The following is a 27,141-nucleotide window of genomic DNA, read 5'->3' on the forward strand; positions in this document are numbered from 1 at the left end:
ATGAGATGACTTTTTATCTCATAAATATGACTTACTATCTCATAATTATGACTTACTATCTCATAATTATGACTTACTATCCCATAATTATGACTTTTCTATCTCATAATTATGACTTAGTTGAGGACGTTTTTTCTTCTTCAGGTGGCGGAAATGGGCTTCCATAACTTTGAGCTTGTTAACTGTGTAGAAATATGGATTTATTCGCATGGGCAATGCAATGCCTCTATCACTAGCATTGTAAGCCTGTTGGGAGCATCCGCTAAACGCTGTATTTTTGGAATGCTGGGGGTGACCGGAAGTCCATTTCACAGACAGATTACCACAGATTACCAAATAATAACTTATGTTTTTCCATTTGATCAAATACTTATTTCATGCAATAAAATGCACATTAATTATTTAAAAATCATACAAAGTGATTTTTTTATCCCTGTATTGAATCAATGTTGGATTTGGTGTTGATTTTGAAAAGTGAATCAACATTGTTTCAATGTCATACAATCAATCTTTAATAAACCAAAACTGAATGCCATGATAAAAACATTGCAGTTTTATTTTTATTCACTTTCTCACTGAATATACATCTCTGAAAAGTATGAACTGTACAACTACAAACAAAAAGCAATTACTACTAGTAGCTAAAAGTAGAAAATTCTATGGTTAACAGATTGTTAACAATAAACTTACAACACTGTAGTAAAGCAGTATATAAAGCAGAATATAAAGAATGATACTCACCCCTACCAATCTGATTCAACATCTGATCTCAAAAACCTAACAGTAAAACAACTATAACATGAACATACCCCTAGGTATGGTGAAGAATTGGTGCCAAATTAAAAAGCAGTTACTTGGAAATCAAATGAAACCACTTTTTCATCCCTCCATTTAACCGTTTTTTTGAAATTGTATGCTGATGAAATGTAAAATGTTAATACAAAAGGCAGAAGGTTGAGGACATTATCTTGATTCAATGTTAGAATTACAACATTTGCACAACCATTTCACATTAAACAACAAACATTATTTTAACCATATTTTAACCACATTCCAACAGTAAAGGTCGGTTGTGTGCCAGCTGGGATGTCTCACAGTTAAAGTGTACCTACAAAAAAAAATGAGAAAACTTGCAAAACGACAGTGTATCAAATAATTATTTTCCCCACTGTAGTTTGTGTATTAAAATGTATTTAACATAGTCAAATTCAGGGCAATTCCAGAGGCATGTATATAGATTTTTGTAAAGATACTTTGCAGCATCTCATGTCATATCTGTCAGGTTGTGTCATTTTCCACTCTGAGTTTGGTCTAAGCATCACATTCCTCACATTCAGCAGCAGGGGCCCCTATAACAGCATGTCAACATAACAATGAACCCATCCTGTCATCTTCTCCTGACTTCAAGCTTGGACATGCCCAGGTTGTCTTCAGAGTCTGACCCACAGCAATGCAGCTGGTTTGGTCAACTCTTGAGAATTTCAGCTCCTCAATTCCTTTTTCAGCTCTACTAGAGCAGCGGTTTGTTGCTCAAACACACTTACACACACAGACAGTGTTGATTGACATGACACAAAATAAACACAACTTGATAGTTTCCGGATTCAATTAACTGTATTACTTGTCATCAGATCAGATTCCGATCTCATCTCATATCTCAACTTTTGACCTCATACATAAAGCTCATTGTTTGATACTAGAATAAAAGAACTGGCACTCTCACATCCACACATTTCTTATGCACTACTTATCGAACTCCTCAAATATGGAAACTGGAATTAGGATGAAACACAAAACTCCAGACCACACACAAACACTATGCTGATGATCAATAAATATTGTATTCATTGATCCCTTGTGTGTAGTTAGAACAAACTAAATTCCTGCTTCACACTTTGGGCCCTAATAAGCTGACTAACCTATTTCAAGGCATTTGTTAATAGATGCTGAGCTCAAGCCAAATCTCTGTAACACAAGACTATTTGACCTCTGCTGGTGTACAGAGGCACAATATAGGTCAGATGAGAACAGTAGCAGTTAGTGTCAGACCAGTGGATGTACAAAAATATCTACAGTAGTGTTTTCGACTCATAGGGTAAACTCAAAATATATCAAGATATGAAATCTGGTATGTGGAGTGAAATGGAAACCCAAAATCATTTTTTTTCAAACTACATGGGGCAACTAGATTAAGTGAAACTTAATGTGAGGCATTGCTCCGTTGTGCATATGTGCAACTCAGTGTGAACTGTTTAGACAGATGTCAGATATGGTTCATATTTAAAAAAAAAAAGGAAATATTGGATTTGGACAGAAAATCGGACTTGGGCCACTTTTACCTGCTGTGTGAACGTAACCTTACTTTGGTTTATTTCTAGGTCCAGATTTTCAAATGCATTCAAATGTTTTAATAGTCTTATCATTCTTGAAGGACACCCTTAGGAACTGATATGTAAGTAAAAAAACAAAATAACTGACATAATAAAGTTTGAAATCCAAGGATTTGACAACAGAATCAAGAGGAAGATGGATGATCACAAGTCATCATACTAAGCTGAACTGCTTGATTTTTTGCACCAGGAGTAAAGGCATAAGGTTATCCAAAAGCAGTGTGTGTAAGACTAGTGGAGGAGAACATGCCAAGATGCATGAAAACTGTGATTAAAAACCAGGGTTATTGCACCAAATGTTTGCATTAATTGAGGTCTGAAAGCTCTGATTCTTTTTGTTATTTCAGCCATTTCAATTTTTTTTGCAAATAAATGCTCTAAATGACAATATTTTACTATATAAGTCCACAATTCTAAAAGTAATCTAGTAACTATCCAGGAAAGAAGCTGTGTTTTATCAGTATCATCTACTACACTGTGTAGACCAGGCATGTCAAACATACGGCCCGCGGGCCGGACCAGGCCCGTTGGATGATTTAATCCGGCCCGGCATAAATTTCTGAGTATGTCAAAAAAAGAAGCGAGTTTCTAGCTCATTTCTATCAAAAGTTGTGATTTTTTTAAAATGAATACAAATTAAATGCTCTCTCCGGTCGCTAGAGGGCAGTAAATGTCCCGCATGCAGCACAGACACGGCAATCTTGCTTCACCACAGCAGCAAGTAGACTGCAGGAATGCAGTGAGAGAGAGAGAGAGAGAGAGAGAGAGAGAGAGAGAGAGAGAGAGAGAAAAAGTGTGATGACACGAAATTTGTTTGCACTCATGAATACAGATCATTAAAAATAAGATTCATCTGGTTTCATATTAAAGACAGTTAATATTGTGCAGTATGTTCTCAGCTTCAGTAGGCCCTAGTAGTTTGATCTGATGTAGTCTAATCTTATTGCCCATGCACTGCTATAACTTTTATTTTGTATTTCTTTTTTTTATTTATTTCAAAGCAGTATGACAATTAAGGTGAAAATATTTTTTTTCATAGCTCCCACTTGAGTTTGTTGATGTGGTGAGTTGGTTCAGGTGTAAAACTGCATTCACTCAACTGTTAAAATAAACCAGTTGTTAACACATTCACCGCCAAACATGAAAATCATTTTTTTTCCATTGTTTTATGAATAAATGTGTTGTGCTTAGAAAAGATCCCTTTTCATCCATGATTATAATATGTAGGGTAGGCTAAAAATGTAGGCTGAATAATAAAGCATAGTACTGAAAAACAAAGCTAAATATTTGGAGTTGACATTCTTTTACTGATCCGGCCCACCTGAGAACAGAAAGTCTGGATCCGGCCCCAGAGCCAAACTGAGTTTGACATGCCTGGTGTAGACCAACCCAGCCCACCTCACCTCATCCCACCCCACCCCCTCACTCCTGCGTCACATCTCAGCCGGCCGGGTCTCTCCGGTGTTCCTGTCTCCAGTGCCGGGTGTGTGTGTGTGTGAGGGAGACTGAGGGTGAGTGTGGAGGGTGAATTTATCGTTAAAACAGCAGAAATGAGTCCTGCTCTCTGACTGGCCCACACACACTGAGCACCACCACCACCACCGCCTCTGGATTTACCTTATCCCTGACTGACTGACTGACTGACTGAGCACACTGTGGAGGTAAGCTAGCTGTGCTTTTTTATTTTAAATAAGTCTTATATTGTTGACCCAGTACCTATCTGCATTTAAAACCTCTGATTTTGCTCCTCGTGGTGTTTTCTAATGGTGTTATGAATGACATGACATGACAAGGCAGCAAAGCTAGCAGTGTACTGTTTAATTTACTTTACTCTACAGTTTTTATTGTAGTTTTTTTCCCCACTTGCTGCATTACTATGTAACGTTACATGTCTTTACAGTTCCTCTCCTAACTAGTGTGTAGTTACTCATTTCATTACACAAGCTGGGAAGATGCAGGTATGTCTGTCTTTGTTTTCCTATAATGATAATTAATCACTTTAAATTAAACTTAACTGATTTGTCTTCTACACTTCAAAAAACGAAGTCTTAGCAAATTATCTGATTTGTATCTGATATATCTAAATGTTTATCTTACTAAGCATTATAATAAGATTATTTCTGCTTATTTTATCTTAAGGAGTCTTAGAATTCTTATCTTATTTAAAGTCATTTTAACTTTTGAGACAGTTTAAGAAATTGTATTAAGAAAAATTTGCTTACCCCATTGGCAGATTTCTTTGCTTAATATAAACATATACATCCCAGTTTAGAAATTTTTCGACTAGTTATTGCCAGTGTAATTTTGCAATTTTTGGCATTGTAGATTCTGATTTAAGCCAATAAACCGAGCTGCAAATCATAATGGAATGGTTACTTGATACGTATATGGAGGTATGTGTTATTTCATGTGTAATTTCATAAATGTACCTTTTAATATAGAAACCAAGGCAATAAGTAGCCAAGCCCCAATATGAACATTTGTGGCCTAAATCAAAACCAATACCCAATTCTAAACATACTTTTTCTAATATTTATTTTGCTAATTTTATTCCCATTACATAGATTACAGAGCATTAATGTAAGTTTTACTTGCTTTTCAACGAAACAGCAATGACTCAACTACAGTTTAACACTATAAAACTTTTAAACATCCAAGCAAACATACCAAACATAAAAAAGCACAATATATCTAAGTATATATAAGTCATAGTTCAGTTCTTTTGGTCAAATCAGCATTGACAGTGTTTGTAAGAGGAACAAAACAAAACGTTCCCTCACAGAAATGTGTTACATAATATCCCTGCCTGATGTGTGAACTGTTGTTTTGTGGTGGTGTCAATGTGATTTTTTGCCTAAAACCTCAAATTCTTTTACATTTTTTTAATGGTGGGGAAGAACAGTAAGCTACGTACAGGGTGTGTCAGTATTTTTAGTATTTTTCCATTACAAGCATGCTATGTCCAGCTAATGTAACGAGATCCTTACATTTTAGTCTAAAGCACATTTTACACCAAACTACTCTAAAAGACTGACATCTGATTATCTCATTAGTGGAAGTCAAGTAAATTAGTTTTTTTTGTTACATGTAAAAGTTACATTTTTAGAATGCTGGACACAGTGGGTTACTAGCAGTCTAATGACATAAGGCTTTTTAGTTCATTCTTCATTCACTACGATACATAAAAATAAAACTTAAAGCATGCTGTGCATTCTAATTGCCTGGAATTACATTGCAAATCAAATTACAATAGATTACGTATTAGCCTACATACACAAAAAAAAAAAAAAAATCTGTCTGATTGAAAGCTGTGATTGGGAATGAGTAGTATGTAATTAAAGATTAAAGAGTGATTGGACAAAACAAACAAGCGAGTTGCATGTTTCATACCATTACATGCCACTGAGAGTATTTGTTCTTTATGACTTAGTGACTGGTTCTCTTCTCTGCCCCATCTCCTCTATCTCTGTATTGAGGTTTCTCTACCATTTCTTTCTCATATTGTGTATGTAATATTCTGGAATTACCTCATTTTTAGTGAAGGTATACACCTCCATTTTACCATTTAAGGTTCTCCGGTTCTCCTGGTTTGAGCGATCCCATCCTTCCAGTGTAGCTGGTGTACTCTATAGAGTTGAATCAGTGGGGGCTGGCTCTGCACATGCTACTCACATTTCCTCAGTGACTCTGATACTGCTGCTTCTTTCACTCTGGCTCAAGGGATTTGCTGCAAGCGAGTCATTTTAATGCCTCAGCACAATGCCGACTCTCTGTGGAAACCAGATCCGAGGCCTTTTCCAAAGCTCCAAAATCTAAATAAGATCAATCTGGTGGTGCCTCCCTTTTGAGTGGATAGTGAATGCTACAAGTGGCTGCAATATTACAACAGATATGCCTTCTTTAGAACACCTGTTTTATTCACAGTTTAGTCATGTGATATCCAGAAATGAATTTGAATGAGGAAATATTCAGAAGATGCGAGTGTCAGTTTCCTTTGTACCGTAGCTGCAGAAACGTGAGACTAAGACAAGACCAAAACCTTTAATTTTCTTTCAAGACCAGTACACTCCCACTACACAATATTATATAATATTATACAAATCAGAATTATGAACAAGATTTGAAGGATTTTTGTCACAGGTTTTGATTGGTTTAAAATGAGTCAGCTTTGTTTAGTTGTCATTGGATGCACAGCAGAATAAAATTTCATATTTTTATTTACAACCCCAATCCCAAAACAATTGGTCAAATGTAAATTAAATGCCATTGAGATGCCATTGATCCACGTTTTATTCACAAAAGAACACACTGTAGAATGTTTAATGAAAAAGATTAACTAATTTAGAAATTGATGGCAGCAACACATCTCAAAGAAGTTGTGACAGGGTAATGTCTACTATTGTGTAGCATCTCCTCCTGTCTGGAAAATGTCTGGGAAGTGAGGAGACCAATAAGTGGTGTTTTGGGAGAGAAATATCTGATGTATGATTCTAGCTGCTCAACAGTGCTGGCTCTTCATTGCTGGATTTTATGTTTCATGATGCGCAACATGTTTTGTCTGTTTTTAATGTAGTGACACCTGAGGGCCCAAAGATCACCAGCATGCCGTATTGAGTGTCAGCCTTGTCTCTTTTATATACTGTAGATGGTGGGATATCCAATATCTGTGTAACTGTAAATTTTTCTGGACATTTTTCTAAAATAGTTTTTGGCAGATTGGTGAAGCTTTATCTATAGTATTAGTATGTCTGTCATGAAATGGTTAAATGTCTCACTTTTAACATACGGAATGTTCTACTGGTAAATAAAATAAGGGTATATTTTTCTCTGTTGTTCAGATTGACGTTGTGGCAGAAAGGATGTGTGACATGGGATCCGTCAATATTGCCATGGAGGACAGCCTGTGCAATGGGGGGATGCAGACACAGCCCCAGGAGGCCCCTTTACTGACCCATCTGAAGAAGGTGGAAAACCACATCACTGAAGCACAGCGATTCTCTCACCTCCCTAAACGCTCCGCAGTAGATCTGGAGTTCTCTGACCTTTCCTACACTATCAGTGAGGGACCGTGCTGGAAAAAACAAGGTCAGAACTTACTCACAGTCGCATTCTTTAGCAAACGGCACTTTTCTGCCAGCTGTAGGCAATTGCTCGGTGACAGTGTTTAGATATGATCTACAGAAATGCTGTTAACTGGTCTTGAGCTACAGTTCACACTAACTACAGCCTGCCTAAGAGTAAATTATGACACCCATTGGGAAAAAAGTAAAATGCAATGTTATCTGGCCGTAAAAAAACAGTACGGTCTAGCAGAGTACCTGAGTACAGCGCAGTGACTAATTTAATTTAAAACTGAGGACCACCCAGACAAGGTGCAGAGACCAGCAGGCACAAGAGATCCTAGGTTCCTTGGGAGAACAGAACATGCTAATAATGCTGACTGAACAAAACAGAGACAGAGCTGTACTACCCCACAGAGTGCCCAAAATACACAGATTTGCACACGATTCTACACAAAAATCAGCAAGAAATACTCCAAACTCCAGTTCACTCTCGCCAGCCCCCCATCAGTGGAACAGTGAATGACTATAATGATATTTATTGATCATTATAAGTATTAACACTGTTCATGATAGTGTTTTATTAGTTATTTGTAAATGATTCTATATTTTTCTCAATAAAGCACATTTGACTTTATAGATTATCGATTACTTTTCCTTTTTATCCCATGTGGTCACTTTAGTGGATGAGTTTTAAAAAGTAGCCAGTCCTTTACATTTTTTTAATGCTTTTTTGGAACATCTAAAGGCTGACAGACTCACTGTATGTTACGATTGTGTGAAGAACAAGCTGACTTGTAGTGCAGGCAATAGAGCTGTAGGGCATCCCGTGGGGGTTCTGGTATAGAAGACAGCTTAAAGAAGAGGCATTCATCATTAATGAAGAGAGAGGAGAAGACAGAGAAAGGTAGACTAGTCTACAGTAGTGGTAGACAACATGGCAAAATACACTTACTTGATCAGCATCCTCAGAAAAAAAATGCACTCTGAGGGAAGTGTCAGATTGCTTTGATATATAGTAGGAAGATGCATGTTACCAGGAATAATAAATGATTACAAATTGATTAGTTTTTGCATGTATAATGCATATATAACATGTCAAACATGCCAGAGGTCACATCATGGAGGTTTAGAGGTTCGTAATGGTGTCCTGTGATAATCCATCCCATGCAGCTTCCATATACTTACACCTGCAGGTTTTGTAGTAGAGTTTTAATAGTGCATTTAATAGCATCCCACACATTTACAATTGGTGACAGGTCTTGAGATGTGACTGGTATAGGCATGGCATCTTCATGGTGTCTTTGAGGCAAGTACTTGAGGTAGCAACAGTATGTGTTATACACTACTTCTGTATGTGTAGCTCATTAAAAATGACCAAGTGTTTTCCATATCAGTCTAAATTTTTAATTGTTTATTGTTCCTATTTGGAAGGAAACTAAAGTATCTACTTTAGCTTCCTTCCAAATAGAAGTGCAATCCGACACTTACTTTTGGGTGCATTTATTGTCCTGATGATGAGTGTATTCAGACATTAGGACCAAAAAAGTACTTTTTCAAAGAACTACTTGAAATTCTGCTCTCTTTATAATGAAACACATGGTTGGTCAGTATCAGAACTAATAATATTCGCATTCAATTCACAAAATGAATATTGTTATATTGCTCAGCCCTATTCTACAGTGCTGTGAAAGAGTATTTGCCCCTATTCTAGTTTCTGTGCTGTGACAAGACTGTAAATGGGCAGTTAATTCTCCACAATTCTCCAGTGTGTCCAGATTAGCCTATAAGAGCCTGTGGTGACACATGTGTCATATCCCTTCATAGGTGTAGAAGGTTTCTAACAGCACTATGTCCTTCACTTTACGTCATGACGTCCCTAAGTGACATATAGTGAATATCCTGGATGCGTCACAAGATTTGAATGTGCGTACATGTGACGTTTTTTTCAAAATGCTAGTGTGCTCAATCAGTTCTTGAGGCAAAACTAGCTAATTTTAATTTTAATTTTAATTTTTGTACTTTTTTGCTTCTGGTGGTCTGTTCCAGCCCATTTAACAGCTCGATTGATTTGATAAAATGTAATTTATTACATATGACCAATTTCAACACCATTTCTATAACAAGTAATGAAATATATGATATGGAATTGTTTTTATATGACATTAATGTAACATTGGGATTTTTATCTTAAAATATTTTCAGTCATGTGACCTCTCTATTATAATATGAAATTCTATTACAATTTCTGTCATATTAAATCAACTGTTTCTCACGTTTATTACTCTGATTCACTATATTGTCCAAAACTACAGCTCCAAAACACAAACCATTATATATTCAAATGTTATAAATCATTATTATTACCCCTGGACAGGAATCTCAGCAGTACTACACCCTCTCTGCTGTGTACAGTGCATTACAATCACAATTAATATCAAAAGCATAACAAAAGCAGTTGTAGGAGGTGATGTTCATATAGTGAGTCACGGTCTGGAAGAAAGCTTCTTAAGGTTTGATTATATTGCAGATAAAAAAGCACTCAGACCAAATCTAATTAAAACATCTACTAGGTAGTAAGTAGTTTAAAGGATGAGATCATGTTTATCAAGTATCTGAATCTATTGCTGTGCAGGTCACATCAATCCTGCTGCTCTTCTGTTGTTTTACTCAGAGCTGAGTCATGATCACTGAGAACAGCAAATGTTTCTTTGTGTCCAAATATCTTGTAGCATTTACTGGAGTTTAAACCAATTGCAAGAATGATTATTAACTGTTATGTGGCGGACTCATCAGACTTATAAAAACTGACTATGTAATTTACAGCACTGATGCCATTCATCCTGATTTATAAGGAACCGATCAGCTTTTTAAATGAAGCCCATCACAGCACACCCAGTCAGAGAAGAGTTATATATACAATCAAAAATGTAATTTGTTGGATTACAAACAATTTCCACTTAACTGAGCGGAATAATGCATAATTATTTTGTAATAAATACTGCTTAACCAGGATGTTTTATAATTTAGATTCTATTAAGTAGGCACATTTAACTTCAATGACTGTCACGTCCTGGTCTTGTCTCATGTCTCTGTGTGTTATTCCCACGTGACCTGTGTCTCCTGTCAGTAGTTTTCCACCACCTGTTTTTCATTTGTAGCTCCGCCCCTTCCCCAGGTGTTTCCAATTCTAGTGTGTTTCCTGTTTGTTAAATAGATCCCCTGTGCCACTTGTCCTCCGTCGGTCTTTGCACTAAGCTCTGTTGTTTTGTCTCTCTGTGTTTCTCCGCGTTTCTATTACCCTAGCTCCGTGTTTATTCCTAGTTTGTTTCCCGTGCTCCTTATTCCGTGTTTTTCTCTGTTTATCTCTAGTTCCCTGTTATTTTCCTTTGTTTTCTCCTTGCCCTGTTTAGTTTATTGATTCTTGTCTAGTTTAGTTATTCCCTGTCTAGTTTAGATTCTTGTTAGTTTCCTTGTATATATATCCCTGCCCAGTTTAGTTTTGTATTTATTCAGTCCCTCGTTTGTTCTTTGTTTATTTACTCCCTGTTTGTTTATATCATTAGTACTTCTTGTTTGTTTAGTTTATGTTCTCTAGTTTCACTGGTTTGTTTTGAGTTTTGGTTATTTGTTTATCTAGTTTCATTTATTTGGTTCACTTCCTTGTTCCTTGTATATATCTCCCTGTTTTATGTTTACGTGTTTACTTGTTCCTTGTTTACTTGTTATTTATTTATTAAATTATTATTATTATTATTTATTCACCCTACCTGCACTAGCGTCCGACTCCTCGTCTCCCTGCCTGGGTCACCCCGATTGTGACAATGACAGATATTTACAGCTCTGGAAAAAATATGAGACCACTTAAAAATGATGAGTTTCTTTTATTTTACCAAATTAAAAACCTCTGGAATATAATCAAGAGGAAAATGGATGATCACAAGCCATCAAACCAAGCTGAACTGCTTGAATTCTTGCACCAGGAGTGGCATAAAATTATCCAAAAGCAGTGTGTAAGACTGGTGGAGGTGAACATGCCAAGATACATGAAAACCAGGGTTATTCCACCAAATATTGATTTCTGAACTCTTAAAACTTGTTTTCTTTGCATTATTTGAGGTCTACAATCTCTGCATCTTTTTTGTTATTTCAGCCATTTCTTATTTTCCGCAAATAAATGCTCTAAATGACAATATTTGTATTGTATTTGTATTTGTATTGTATTTTTTCCAGAGCTGTATAACAACTATTTAAGGTAGAAAAATTTGGGGTCTCTCACGTTTTCGTTTAGAATTTTAGAAATCCTGTAGTGTACCTTAGATTCCTAGCCACCTAGCCACCCCACATTTTGCACACGTGTTTCATGATGGCAGTTCCAAAATGTACTTGATTGGTATTTTGTCCACAATTGCTCATGCAGTGACGCTTTTCTGCAAGACATTTGTAATCTGATGATGTCAGTGCTGTTGTCAGCAAGGGAAACGATTCCCCTGTTGTCCTGGCTGTTCACTTTACAACAGTTTACGTCACAATAGTGATTCATTCAGAAAAGCAGTGGGCCCATTTGTGGTTTGGGTCCATTAGTAAGATGTCTCTGTTCCCTCCAGGTGTGGTGTTGAGTGCTCTTACAGTTCTGTTGTGTGGGTAATGAGTTAGGGAAAAAAATTACGACCTGGATGAACCCACATCTTAGAATTAATCTCTTGGCAGGTTTTACTGTAACATACAGGGATCATGTGAGTTCATCCAGAAGAGCTGCTGACATGTGGGAATAAAATAAATCTAAGGTGTAGTGTAAGGGAGTCACACACAGTGAACCCACTCGAAACTTCCCTGTGAGAACAAGAGCACTGGAGCCTCACCTGCAGCTAATTAAAGGGCCAAAGCTTTAAAACAGGTTAGATGCTGACGGCCCTGGAATATGCTTTTTGTTGAGACTGATTGCGTAATCAAAGGTATTACAATTCCTTTACATTTGTAAAGGGCACATATCCTTTATTTTCCTTTTCCTTTTTTCTTTTTCTTTTTCTACTTGTAATGTTAGATCTACTTGTAATATTAGATCTACTTGTAATGTGAGGTACAAAAGCCATTATTAGTTATCTATGCTTTTTTTATCCCTTAGATTCCCTTTTATTCCTTAATGTCAATTTGTGTTCTGACTAGACTTTATTTGTAGTGTTAATACTTTTATTGATCACATTTAGTACTATTTCATTGTGCATGTTAGAAAAAGTATGTGAACTCCCCTGTATCAACACCAGCCACCAGCCAAATCTTGTAGTTGTTCTGTAACAACTACAGCTAATGCTCCTACCACCCTGCTTCACATTTGGAGGTCTACTTCAAAACTTACTGGATTTAAAATATATGCAGCTAACATTATGGTGCCAGACACCACAAGGTATCATAAGAGATCAGTTTTGATGGTGCACAGAGTACCAATAGCATATTATGCATAATAATTTGTCTCATCAGTGTATAGTCTTTGAGTATACGTTAATTAAATATGATATTAAATATACCACATCTTCTTTAGCACTAAACCTGGCCATAACTCCACTATTGTACCTTACCTAGCTATAAAGGCTAAAATTAACCATAAATATTAGCCCCAATCCTAAACAATTTAACCCCAGTCCGTAATATATAAGATCATTTATTTAGTCTGGGTATTATAATATTATTATATTATTATATTATAATATTATTATGAAGTCTATGTTCAAAGAATCTGTTACAAACATGAAATAACTTCTGCATGTATATCTTATATCTTATATCTTATATATATATATATATATATATATATATATATATATATATATATATATATTTTTTTTTTTTTTTCTGGATTTTAATATAGTGTTCATTTCATTAGTAAAATTTGACTATTTACTACAATTTTTATTCATATTTTACATATTTTGACATACTTTTTATTAAGAATTTAAAACAATCTGAGGCATTCAACAAGTGACATACTGTTATCACACAGCTATAGGCCAAAGCCAACTAGTACTTTCTGTATATTCAGAAAAGGCATGGCACACTGTAGGCTTACAGTATTCTCCTAATGTTCCTCTCATCACACTAACTCACACACACATACTCTGTTTCTCAGCTTTACAGAAAATATGTAGCACAGTCATGGGGTTCATGGATTAAACCATACCTCTTTTCTTTGTATTTGAAGGGATTAGCTTGAATTGCACCATTTATGCCAAATGAGTACAGTGTGAGATCGGCTGTGTTCTGTGTATGCTTGCAGGTTACAAGGCCCTACTCAAGTGTCTCTCTGGGAAGTTCTGTAGCCGGGAGCTTATTGGAATCATGGGACCCTCAGGGGCAGGCAAGTCCACCCTGATGAACATCCTGGCGGGCTACAGGTGAACTTGGTGACTTTGTGTCAAGATTTATCTACTCTGGGTTGCTTGTTTCTTAAACCTATTAAGGAAACCTTTTTTAAGGAGGACCTCCACTTACCACTTTGTGGATTTCCTTGTACTGACTACTGATGCTACCCCATCCATCAGAGGACATAGATTATTCTGTTATTAGGTGCAATTGTATAAGTAACAGCTGTTTTTTTACTGGCCAATTTAGTAGAAACACCTACCTTGTTGGGACACTGTGTAGGACTAGTCAAGTGGAATTTTGATGTCATTTCAGACCCTTCAGATACATGACATCACAGTGTATACCAAGTTCAATAAACACAAAATAAATATACAGGGCAGTAAATTAAATTAATGCTCCTCCTGCACAACCAGTTAAGCTGGTTATGCTTGACCAGCATGACTCGCAAAACCAAACTGGTTGACCAAGCATGAATAAACTGTAGCAGGTTAGCCAGCTAACTTACCAATGTAGGGTATGTTTTCCCCTGAAGGACCAGATTTTCAACCACCCTCATCATCAATGCATATTAAAATTACAATAATATATGGTTTAAAAAATAAAGCAACAGATTATATAATCCGAACCAAAATAGTTATCCTACCTACAACCATATTTTTTGTGGTAGATGTATCTAAGGAACTGGAAAGTTAGGACTATCTAAGGAACTGGAAAGTTTGTATATACTGATAAACCTTTACAATAAAACTACTGAATGGCCTGAATGACAGTAAATGACAACACATGTGTTTACAGGCACTTCATAATCTTATTATACACAAATTATTGTAAACAATATACTCTGATATCTTAGATGGGAGTAAGGTCTAAACATCTGATCTAAGGAATCTGAGTAATCTGTTTAAAAAAAGCTGATAAAGATTGCTAGATTTTATGTCAGTAATCATATTTCTCAGTGATTTATACTCTTATTTGTAGTATTTTTTGATTTTTTTGTCTGCACATCTCTGAAAACAGACGTAGTAAAGTAAATAAACAAACTTGTTTAACACAGCACCCACGAGGTGGAGACAAACCACTTTTGCAATCCTAAAACTGAAGGATTTAATAATCGCCAACTGATGTTTATCCAGAATGCAGTATAATTTGGGTTTTATGTAATGTTCAGATTATGTCTTTATTGTGTGAGTTCATTGGCTGATTACAAAGCAAAAATCCAAAGCTTGACCTACTCATCTGCTCATGTAAACTCAGATTCGTCTATTAACTGTATAACCAAGTTTAAGTCAACCTGCTGATCTGATTACTGATAAACTCTGATTTAGTAATCGGGATTATAATGTACGTAAAAAAAAACGGCCTTATATTAGGCAGCAAGTGAACAAGTCAGTTCTTGAGGTTAATGTATTGAGGACAGGAAGAGTGGGTTTAGTGAAAATCTGATTTGTGATGGCAAGGTGACTGGTGACTGGGTCAGAGCATCTCCAAAACACCCAACCAGTGGTTTGTATCTACCAAAGGTGCTCCAGAAAATCTGTATAATGTATATTTAAACACAATCAAGCATTTATTATCAACAACATATTTTATAATGTTGATCTTGATATTTAACCTAATATTTATCAGTGAAATGGAAAACTAAATCTTCAATGGTTTTCTGCCACATCTGTCACAGGAAAACAGGAATGACGGGGCAGATCTTGGTCAACGGCAAGTCCAGAGATCTGCGTACCTTTCGCAAAATGTCATGTTACATCATGCAAGAAGACAAGCTGCTACCCCACCTCACAGCTCAGGAGGCCATGATGGTAAGATGATATGACTGAAAAAGACATGTGGTGATGTAAGGTGCCCTCTACTGCTGACTCTGTGCTAGTGCAATGATTACACAATCACATGAGATCACAGGTTTGGTTTAGTGTCTGATATGATTAGGCTCAGAAGCTGAGCACTGAACTAATTACAGACTAAATGGGAATGTTAATGAAGCCACCTGTTTCTGCTCTGACCTCCTGCTGTTTCAGGTTTCTGCCAACTTGAAGCTCAATGAAAGTACTGAGGTGAAAAAAGAACTGGTGAGTAGTACGCAGTAAACACCATGAAGCACCACAAAGGTTACACCTTTCACTTCTTGCTGATGGGTGTGTGTGTATGTGTGTGTGTGTGTGCGTGTAAAAGGTGAAGGAAATTCTTACAGCTCTGGGGCTCCATGCCTGCGCCCATACTCGCACAGTCTCTCTTTCTGGTGGGCAGTGCAAAAGATTGGCAATCGCCCTCGAGCTGGTGAACAACCCTCCAGTCATGTTCTTTGATGAGCCCACCAGGTAAACATTCTACTCTCAACACACATCATTTTAACCTGAAAAACAGTGACACATAGTGAACAAATGCAACATTTAAAAAGAAACAAATGTGTGAAAAAGCAGCAAAAAAACCCTCATTACATCACTCTGATGCTGCTTGATCTTTTCACCTGACCATGTGGGGTACTACAAACCAACTCTGACCAGAGTAATGACCTGAGACACATTACTATAACCACTGGGTATAGCATAGCAACTGGCTAGCAACCACCCAACAACACCATCACCCACCAAGTTGATATTTCTTTTCTTTTTTTTTTCTAGTTTTTTGGTGTTATTGTGTTATGGGCCAGATGACACACACATTCTAATAAAGCAGTATACTTTCATAAAATTCTGAAACCAAACTATACCAATGTTTCAATTTATGTATACCAGAATAAGAAAAGAAAGGCATAAATACCATATATATATATATATATATATATATATATATATATATATATATATATATATATATATATATATATATATATATATATATATATATATATATATATGTATATATATATATATATATATATATACTACACATCGTTTCAGTGCTCAATACAATCTGCATGACTGCTCTGTGATTACAACTTTAATTCTTTTAAATCAGTGCCCTTATCAGACTGTATCAGATTGAGCCTTGCTGTCATTCTGCATTAACCTCTGCAGTAGTTCCTGGCTTTTTCCCATCTGGTTCAATTTAGGAAAAGCTCAGGCAGATTGCAATGCTTTGCATGTAGTTACTGTTTAGTAAATTTTATTTAACTTTATATATAACATTATACAAAATATTATAAAGACCCAGAAGCCTAGATCTATTATACCATAGGATCTGGGTTGGGTTTGATGATTATGGGCAAAATTTATATAATGATATATTTTAAAAAAAAGTGATACAATATGAATCTGATATTGATGTGAACATTATAAAAGCCAACATCTATAGTGTATGTACGGTAATCACACACTAACAGAGCTGGGTAATATGTTAAAATATAGTATTATAGTCAATATATTTTACATTTATAAAATCTATTAGGATCTGGCACTAAATGCCCATATATACAGTGCCCTCCATAATTATTGGCACCCCTGGTTAAGGTGTGTTCTTTAGCTTCTCATAAATTGAGTTTTGTTCAAAATAATATAGGACCACGATGGAAAAAAAGAGTAAAATACAACCTTTAACTCAAGTGAATTTATTCAGTAGGAAAAAAATCCCACATTAAGAAATAATTATTTAACATCAAATCATGTGTGCCACAATTATTAGCACCCCTGATGTTAATACTTTGTACAACCCCCTTTTGCCAACAAAACAGCACCTAATCTTCTCCTGTAATGTTTCACAAGATGGGAGAATACAGAAAGAGGGATCTTTGACCATTCCTCTTTGCACATTCTCTCTAAATCATCCAACGACCTGGGTCCTCTCCTCTGCACTCTCCTCTTCAGCTCACCCCACAGGTTTTCAATGGGGTTGAGGTCTGGGGACTGAGATGGCCATGGGAGGAGCTTGATTCTGTGTGCGGTGAACCATTTCTGTGTAGATTTGGCCAATGTTTAGGGTCATTATCTTGCTGAAAGACCCAGTGACGACCCATCTTCAGCTTTCGGGCAGAAGCCACCAGATTTTGTTTTAAAATGTCCTGGTATTTTAGAGCATTCATGATGCCATGCACCCTAACAAGGTTCCCAGGGCCTTTAGAAGAGAAACAGGCCCACAGCATCACTGATCCCCCGCCGTATTTCACAGTGGGCATGAGGTGCTTTTCTGCATACTCAGCTCTTGTGTTACGCCAGACCCACTTAGAGCATTTGTTGCCAAAAAGCTCTATCTTTGTTTCATCTGACCAAAGCACACGGTCCCAGTTGAAGTCATAGTACCGCTTAGCAAACTCCAAACGTTTGCGTTTATGATTGTGAGTGAGAAATGGTTTCTTCCGTGCATGCCTCCCAAACAGCTTGTTGGCATGTAGATAGCGCCTGATGGTTGTTTTGGAGACTTTGTGACCCCAAGAAGCTACCATTTGTTGCAATTCTGTAACAGTGACCTTTGGAGAACTTTTTATTTCTCTTATCATCCTCCTCACTGTGCGTGGTGGCAAAATAAACTTGCGTCCTCGTCCAGGCTTGTTTACCACTGTTCCAGTTGTTTTAAACTTCTTAATAATTCCTCTGACAGTAGATATGGACAGGTGTAGGCGAGTAGCGATTTTCTTGTAGCCATTGCCTGACTTGTGAAGGTCAACACACATCTGCCTCACTTGAATGGTATGTTCCTTTGTCTTTCCCATGTTGAAGATAAATGGCCTCTGTGTCACGTCATATTGATACCCCAGGGAAACAGGAAGTTGTGAATTACTAATTAATTGTTCCTACATACTCTGATCAACTTCGTAAACTACTGTAGAAGTGACAGAAATACTTTTATTAAATTTATTTCCTAAGAATTGTTAGGGGTGCCAATAATTGTGGAACAGGTGATTTTATGAAGAATAATTATTTCTTAGTCAGGGATTTTATTTCCCCCTTAAAATTTACTTGAGTTAAAGGTTGGACTTTACTTTTTTTTCCCATCGTGGTCCTATATTATTTTGAACAAAACTCAATTTATGAGAAGCTAAAGAACACATCTTAACCAGGGGTGCCAATAATTATGGAGGGCACTGTATACTTTTTCCTTAGTGTTGCCCAAAGCACCACAAGGAGTTTATGCTGAAAAGTTGATGCAGAGTCTTGATTTCTTCCCTTCCTGCTTCATAGTGGTCTGGACAGTGCCTCAAGTTACCAGGTGGTCTCATTAATGAAGTCTCTGGCACAAGGTGGACGCACCATCATCTGCACTATTCACCAGCCCAGTGCCAAACTGTTCGAGATGTTTGATAAAGTAAAAACCCTGTTTTCACTTTTAAACAAAAAAGACTGTACACTCTTGACTAAATAGCATCTCACTGCTGTTCTTTTGACTTCTCCAGCTGTATATCCTGAGCCAGGGGCAGTGTATATACAAAGGGACTGTTCCATACCTCATCCCGTATCTGAGAAACCTCGGGCTGCATTGTCCAACTTACCACAACCCTGCAGATTTCAGTGAGTGTCTTTTACCTTATCCCTCAAGAAAATCTTCACACAGCTTCTTCACTATATACTGTATGTGAAGTAGAAAAATATGCTTCTCTGGAAAAGGATCATTTTTAAAAGGTACAAATATGATTGGCTCAACTATGATTTTTTTCAATTGCAATTTAATCTTGTGTCAAATTATATAATGGTTTAATCACGGTTTAAGGGTCAGGGTTGTGGGTTCAGTTGTCACTTTGGTCACTGTCCATGAGGAGATTGGTGTCCTCTCCATTCAACTGTGTGGGTTTCCTCAATCACCTCTGATTTTCCTGCACTCTTAAAAGTATGAATGGGTTGAGCAATAGAAGAATTGTTTTAGTTCCATAAAGAAACATTTTTGGAGATGTGAGTATTAAGAATATGTGAGCTGTGAGTGTGAAGAACCTTAAATTTCTCTCTATTAAACTTTTAAAAAGGCACTTTAAACTTTCATCTGTATCATAAAAATGGTTCCTTGTCCATTGGCAAGACTCACATTAAGAGTAAAGGTGTGAGTATGCAAGTAAATGGTGTGTAGTACCTTGAGATGATTCGCTAATAATTCTGGCTAGGTTTGAACCCTGACCTGGAAGAAGCAAATTAGAAAGTGTATAAATGAATACAGAGAATAGGTCACAAAGAAAGCAGTAAAAACCAGCCTCGTTATTGCCTTTAGTAAGATATTAGAAACCATAGGACTAGGCCTGTCACAATAATTTATAATTAATAATTTAATAATTTATTCATATTTGACTCTGCCCATTGTGTGTAATAGTGTGTTTTGTTACATAAAAATAATTGTCACTAATATTACGTGCGATTCTGTTCTCAAGTCTGTTAACTTTTGTCAGAAAGTATGAATCCCAAAAACAACACCAAACCAAAAATTACACACCCTTGCTATTTAAAATGGTGTAATTTCATTGTGACTTGATATTATCAATAGATCTTTATTTTATTTATGGAATTGAAACAGAAAAAAATGATCACAACAGGTCTGGATATGACAGCACTATTGTGCCAAGTGTTGTGGAGATAATATCTTCATTAAAGTGTTTACCTTTAAAGACAGCTAAATGAGTGTACATAAACAGACTGCTACAGCACTGTTCATGAATGTACCCTTATTGTAAAGTGTTCCCAATTATTCCAACATAATGCTTTTCACGTGCTTTCTTTCACTTATCCAGTAATCGAGGTGGCTTCAGGAGAGTTCGGGGATTTAAACCCTGTTTTGTTTGAAGCTGTCCGAGGTGGAATGTGTGTTCTGGAGGAGAAGAAGAACTGTTGTGAAAAAAAGGACACATCAAATCCTTGCCCAGCAAAATGTGCTAATGTGAGTGGTTATGCTTCACACTCGTACAATGTAAAAAGTCAACTGTAAAGTTAATCATACTAAAATGCTTAATGGTTAACACAACATACAATAGCAATTTCATTTCATCTTTTAAAACAGTCGGTCTACAAGTTTTTAACTGAATAGATTTTACATTGCACATAGTTTACCCATAATACATCAACACACCTCTGTAGAAGCCTCTGTTTAATATACCTGACGTTTGCTTTGTCTTTTCATTGATAAGTGAATAAGAAGTCACTAATGATTCACTATTCATTGTGTTTGTTTGTTTTTTATTTTTTTGTTTTAGGACTCTGGGCATGTTGAGAGTCATACATTTGCAACAAGCAGTATGACTCAGTTCTGCATCCTCTTCAAAAGAACATTCATAACAATTTGCAGAGATCAAGTATGTATGTTACTATTTCTCAAATGTGCTCATATGCTTTATTTATGCGATTCTGTTGTATTATAAAATGGACCTTTATGTTCTGTTAGGTATTGACGCACATGCGGCTAATGTCCCACATCTTAATTGGGGTGTTAATAGGCCTGCTTTACCTCAACATTGGCAATGATGCCAGTAAAGTGTTCAACAACACTGGATTCCTCTTCTTCTCCATGCTCTTCCTTATGTTTGGAGCCCTGATGCCCACAGTGCTCACATGTAAGTAGGGGGGAAAGGGTGATGGGTTCATTATAGTAATAGTGTTCCATATTCATCTAAAATCTAAAGATTAGGAATGTCCTAGTTTAATGTTCCTCAACCTGGATGGTGTGGTCTAAGGAGATATCCAAGCGAAGAACTGCATTGTGGAACTATACTGACCTGCCATGAATCAAGGGACAGAGGCTAGTATTGTGATAATGTCCCATGACTTTTGCCATATCCCACGGAAGCTAAAGTATGCTGCATTGACTTGCAAGATATTTGTGGGGTATATTTCATTAAATATGAATGTGGCTTCTGCCAGTCACTTATTTGTTCTCATGGACAATCCTATCCAGATGCAGCCGTTTACACATGACACTGTAGATCAAGGAATGTTAAATATTCATTCAACTTCCGTAATGGGATGTCCCATTTATCTTACATCCATTATCAGGTCTCAACAAACTGGCCAGTGTTTAATCTTACTCACAAGACAATACCTCACAACATATACAGGTGTGGGAGTTTCCAAGCCCCCCATGAGTTACAGCTTGTGTCAAACCTTAACTGGTAGAGATGGCACAACCTGGTTGAGCCCAGTTCAACAGCTTTAGTAAGATACAGGTGCATCTCATAAAATTGGTCATTGACCATCAATAAATTTTACATTTCATTTGGTAATCAAGGGAGCAGAGTCTGGAGGAAGAGCGGAGAGACACACAGTCCAAGCTGCTGGAGATCTAGTGTAAAGTTTCCACAATCAGTGATGGTTTGGTGTCATACAGTGTAGTGGTGGGCGATATGGCTCTAAAATAATATCACAATATTTCAGGGTATTTTTGCGATAACGATATACTTGGCGATATAGGAAAACTAAAATAATTCATTCATTTCAGGAATATAGTATAATAGTATAACAGAATAATCATAATGTGGCAAAATAAATAATATAGAATAAAATAATATAATGCAGCAAATAATATTGCAGAATATTTAGTGCATGCATATAAACTGCAAACTAAAACAATTATACAATAAATACACCTAAAGCTTCACAGTAAATAATAGACTACTTTTAAGACAGAACAGCCCTATTATCACGATATGGATTTTTAATATCATGATATTTCTGTGTCACGATATATTGTATACGATATAATATTGCCCACCCCTAGTACAGTGTCGTCTGCTGGTGTTGGTCCACTGTGTTATATCAAGTCCAAAGTCAGTACAGTGTCTACCAAAATATTTTACAGCAGATCATGCTTCCCGCTGCTGAGAACTTTTATGGAGATGTGGATTTCATTTTCCAGCAGGATTTTGCACACTGCCCACACTCCTAAAAGTACCAAAATGTTTTATATAATATTAACATTTTCAGAGATACTGCCTTTTGGGTTTTCATTGGCTGTAAGCCATAATCATCAACTCTTAAAATAGACCACTCTGTGTAAAACATCTATATAATAACTAAATTACTGGAATACAGTAACTTTTTAATTTTTTTAAACACCTGTATAGTGAGTCAAATGTACCTTACTAAAAAGTTAAGCAGAACATTAAAGGGCTAAAAAGAGTATAATAAATAAAAAATGCATGTACAGTAAATATGACTAGTTACTACTCACCCCCGTGTGTCTTTTTTGTAACTGTAGAAAGAAGGAAAGTGAAAGGCTGTTTTGCTTGCTTTCAGTTCCTCTGGAGATGGCTGTGTTTCTAAGGGAACATTTGAACTACTGGTACAGTCTGAAAGCCTACTATCTGGCCAAGACAATGGCTGACATTCCGTTCCAGGTGAGAGACTGTCTGAGCCTCCATGAGTGCCCTGTGTGTGGGACATGATCTGACACTGGGAACTTCTTTGAACAGAAAGGTGGCACTGGCATTTCAGCACAGCCTAATCAGGCTGGTGGCATGCTAAAATAGAAGACAAGGGGGGGCTTGAGGGTCTAGTGATTTTGAAAATAAAAAAGTTCTCCACTTTGATATTAATTTTTTTTTTCTCATGGATTTTGAACTCTTTTCCCAGGTCATCTGTCCTGTTATGTACTGTAGTATCGTGTACTGGATGACTGAGCAGCCTCCGGAGGCGAGTCGCTACCTACTCTTCTTGGCTTTGTCCATCTGCACTGCCCTGGTAGCACAGTCTCTGGGACTTCTCGTTGGTGCTGCATCCACCTCTCTTCAGGTATTTGAAAATAGTCTGCTCTGGTATTTTAATCTGTTTCTACTGTTTTTAAAAGGCTCCAGTTAGAAGTATTAATCTCTGATCACACAGTGATGTAATCTGGTTGCACTTTTTAGGAAACTATATAGTGCATCAAGAAATTTCATATTTTTAGATTACAAAATTTGAAACTTTTTAAATGTGTTTAAGTCTCTTACATAGAAGAAGAAAGTAGCCAGTGCGTTTGTATCTGCACCTTCATACACCTACATTCTGAAAAAATCTTAATTCATTTATCATCAACCGCTTAATCCTTTTTGGTTGTGGGGGAGCAGGAGCAATTCCCTGTAGTCATCGGACAGTTGACAGGACACTCACACACTCCAAAACCAGGGGCAAAGGAAACCGGAGCACCCAGAGGAATCACATACAGACAAAATGTGCAAACCCAGCTTCCCCAGCCAGGAAACAAACCCAGGCTTTCTTGCTGTGAAGCAACAGTGCTACCCACTGCACTACTGTGCCACTCTTCTGAAACTAATTCTGTTAATTTTTTCCTCAGATTGATGAACCTCTTCCCATATTTGCAGCTGAAAACTCTGCCTCTCTAAAATGCTCTTTTTTCTACCTAGTTACTTTGCAGCTGTTTTTTTTTTTTATTAGTACCACTTACTTTTCCAGTCTTTTATTGCCCAATCCCAACTTTTATGGATTGTGTTACAGGTCTGAATTGTAGAGAAATTGGTGTTTATTAATAAAAGAAAATTAGGTTGACCAGACAAAACATTAAATATCTCAGACTTTTTAATTTTATTTGCTTTTTCCATTTTGCCCCAAACCTTTCTGACTTGTATATATAGATGCAAAACACATATACTCATTTACAAGCTGTTTTTGGCGTACAACTAATTTGTTCACAATGAAATGTCAGGTTACATTCCTGCTCAGGGGATTGTGAGAGCTTCCTTGGACTGAACCAGGTAGAGATGAATAAAAAATCTAAAAAATAGAATTAGTACATGGAGAAAACAGACAATCATTTAGAACAAGAAACTGTTTGCGTAGACATCTCTAGCCAGATGTTGCTGGTCAGGATCATTATCACCCAAAATTAACTATACTAAATAGAGTGGAATAATAAAGAAGTTTGAATCAGTGTATTCAGTGTTTAACCATCTCTTCTTTCAAAAATGTGTTTTTTTTACAGGTGGCCACATTTGTAGGTCCTGTCACAGCCATTCCTGTCCTCTTGTTCTCTGGCTTCTTTGTCAACTTTGACACCATTCCAAAGTACCTTCAGTGGAGTTCTTACGTCTCTTACGTTAGGTATGCTATCCCGCTGCTTTTAAACATGTCTTAAGCATTAGGTCTGTAATCAAATACTCTTTCTAGTAAGATATTAATTGTTTCTTTGACAGGTATGGCTTTGAAGGGGTCATTCTATCTATTTATGGAATGAATCGCACAGAGCTGGACTGCCCAGGAAAAGTCTGCAAGTTTCAAAAGCCAGAGGAAGTTTTGCAGCTGCTGGATGTAGAGGATGCCAAGCTCTACATGGACTTCATCATACTGGCCATCTTCTTCATCATCCTTAGACTGGCTACATACCTGGTGCTGCGCTACAAAGTCAAGATTGAACGATAATATTAATTCCAGTCGTTCCTCTCTTCTGTGCCAACTCTCTGTATGGTTTCCTTGTTCTATGGTGTATTTCCAAAGTGTACTGTAAGATTAAGTGCCTACTCAGGAAATTCACACTCATTATGGTATACGTTATATATAGCAGTGTGTTGCTTTCATTGAGACACTACAGTAGTACTGCAAAGTATTATTGTTATGACAGTAACATGTCATAGGACCTAAAAAGTATTCCCGCCTTAAAGGGAACTTTTCTAGATGTTTTTGAGGATCATGAGCAAGATTCATCTGAAGGTATCACCTAATGGTCATTCATAGTGGTCTACATATTTACTGCTCCTACAAATATGGCTGTTAAACATAACTAAAGGAGGATTAAAAATGTAGAAAGACTGTGAATGACCCGTACAGTGCCTATGTTATTATAACATATCACATTGCTATATCCAAGTTACCAGCCTTTGTCTTTCTTAATCTTAGTTTCTTACATTTATTACTTAGATTTAGGCCTTAACATGAAAGTTGCCTACGTCGTATGGTGCTCTGCTTTTAAAATGTACTTTAAACCAAAGTATGATTTACAAACTTTTTTTATCAAGTGTGTTTATATATTATACAAGGTTCATATTCAGTTCAACATCTACTGTTTAAATCATGTGAAAATGGGTTAATATATTCCCAATAAAAGGATGATATTTATCAGCAGTCACAGTCATTGTTATTATTTATGTTTTTAGATTCAGTGTAATATCCCAGCTGCATGGCTGATTACTAATACAGCAGTGTAAGAGGAAGAATATAAAGCATGTTTTAATCTTCTATTGATAGTGAATTACCTTGTGATTTCACCAAAATCGCCAAATTACGTACAGCTATAGTCTAATCTTTTGCTGTCTTTTTGGGACATTTTTCAAACTATTATTTTCCATGAGATTATAACACAGATGAGCTGGAAGTTGCACACACATGGTATATTATGTGTATTTTCATTCAAATATGCAATAAAAAACATTTTTTTTTTATCAAAATCACCAAATGTCGTAAGTCTAGTGTTTCCTTTTGGTTTAATTTTGGACCATTGGTGAAACTTTATTTCTATGAGAATTTCTTGCCTGGGCATGGTGTATTGTAAGTATTTTCATTCAAATATGCAATAAAACACTTTTTATTGTTACGTGTCAGTGGGGCACACATATTTTCTTTTGTGCGTCTCTTCTCTCCCCTATATTCATAATAATAATAATAACCTTTATAAGGCTATAGTCTTAGTTTTGGTGTCCTTTTGGGCCATTTTTCAAACTATTATTATTTTTTTATTTTATTTTTTAAAAACACTTTATTTTTCACCAAAATCATCAAATTTCATAAGGTTTACCTTGGTGTCATTTTGGGCCATTTTTCAAACTTCTATGTTTCAATCAAATAAGCAATTAAGAGAACACTTTTTATTCTTCACCAAAATTGCCAAATTGCAGAAGGCTATAGTCTTACCTTTTGGTGTCATTTTGGACCATTTTTCAAACTATTATTTTCCATGACATAGTAACTCAAATGAGCTGGGACTTGCCCGGGCATGGTTTATTGTGTACAGTTTCATTAAATGCAATAAAATAATTGCCAAATTACATAATTATGGGGAAAAGTGGACCTAACTACCCAGGGCCCAAGTACAGAGAGGGCCCATAAAAAATCCTGTTTTTTATCTCTCATGTTCCTTGTGTACTGGTTTGGATAGTGGCCCACTGACATTAACAGTGTACAGGACCCAGAATTAGCTGCTACACCCCTGCTCCTCGATGCCTGGCTCCTCCTCCCTCGCGCTTCTCTCCAGTGTGTTTGTCTCGCTTCCCAGGATAGCCTTTGTTTACCCTGCCTGTTGTCTTTCTCGCTTACGCTTTGCGTGATCTCTGTTTTCACCCGTTTTCATTTTTTGCCCGTTTTCGTTTTCCGCCCGTTTTCGTTTTCCAACCGTTTTCATTTCCGCCCGTTTTCGTTTTCCGCCCGTTTTCATTTTCCGCCCCACGGCGGAAAATGTGTGTTTATTTTTTCTCCTTTCATCTTGATTTGAGATCTACT

The 27,141-nt window shown here is 36.6% G+C and overlaps 1 protein-coding gene across 1 annotated transcript; it reads left to right on the forward strand.

Moving 5' to 3' along the window:
- The first annotated feature begins 3,821 nt into the window (after positions 1 to 3,821).
- Positions 3,822 to 26,239, forward strand: LOC103024177 (ATP-binding cassette sub-family G member 4). Its single transcript, XM_007236865.3, has 15 exons — positions 3,822 to 4,051; positions 7,229 to 7,475; positions 13,722 to 13,839; positions 15,486 to 15,618; positions 15,835 to 15,885; positions 15,989 to 16,134; positions 18,931 to 19,054; positions 19,143 to 19,257; positions 20,460 to 20,605; positions 20,919 to 21,017; positions 21,107 to 21,275; positions 22,954 to 23,054; positions 23,290 to 23,448; positions 24,635 to 24,753; positions 24,846 to 26,239. Exons 2-15 carry the CDS (start codon positions 7,250 to 7,252, stop codon positions 25,069 to 25,071), a joined length of 1,932 nt encoding a protein of 643 aa, XP_007236927.3. The 5' UTR covers positions 3,822 to 4,051; positions 7,229 to 7,249; the 3' UTR covers positions 25,072 to 26,239.
- The last annotated feature ends 902 nt before the right edge of the window (positions 26,240 to 27,141 follow it).

The sequence above is a fragment of the Astyanax mexicanus genome, chromosome 18 (assembly GCF_023375975.1).
Source record: "Astyanax mexicanus isolate ESR-SI-001 chromosome 18, AstMex3_surface, whole genome shotgun sequence".
NCBI classification, from domain to species: domain Eukaryota; kingdom Metazoa; phylum Chordata; class Actinopteri; order Characiformes; family Acestrorhamphidae; genus Astyanax; species Astyanax mexicanus.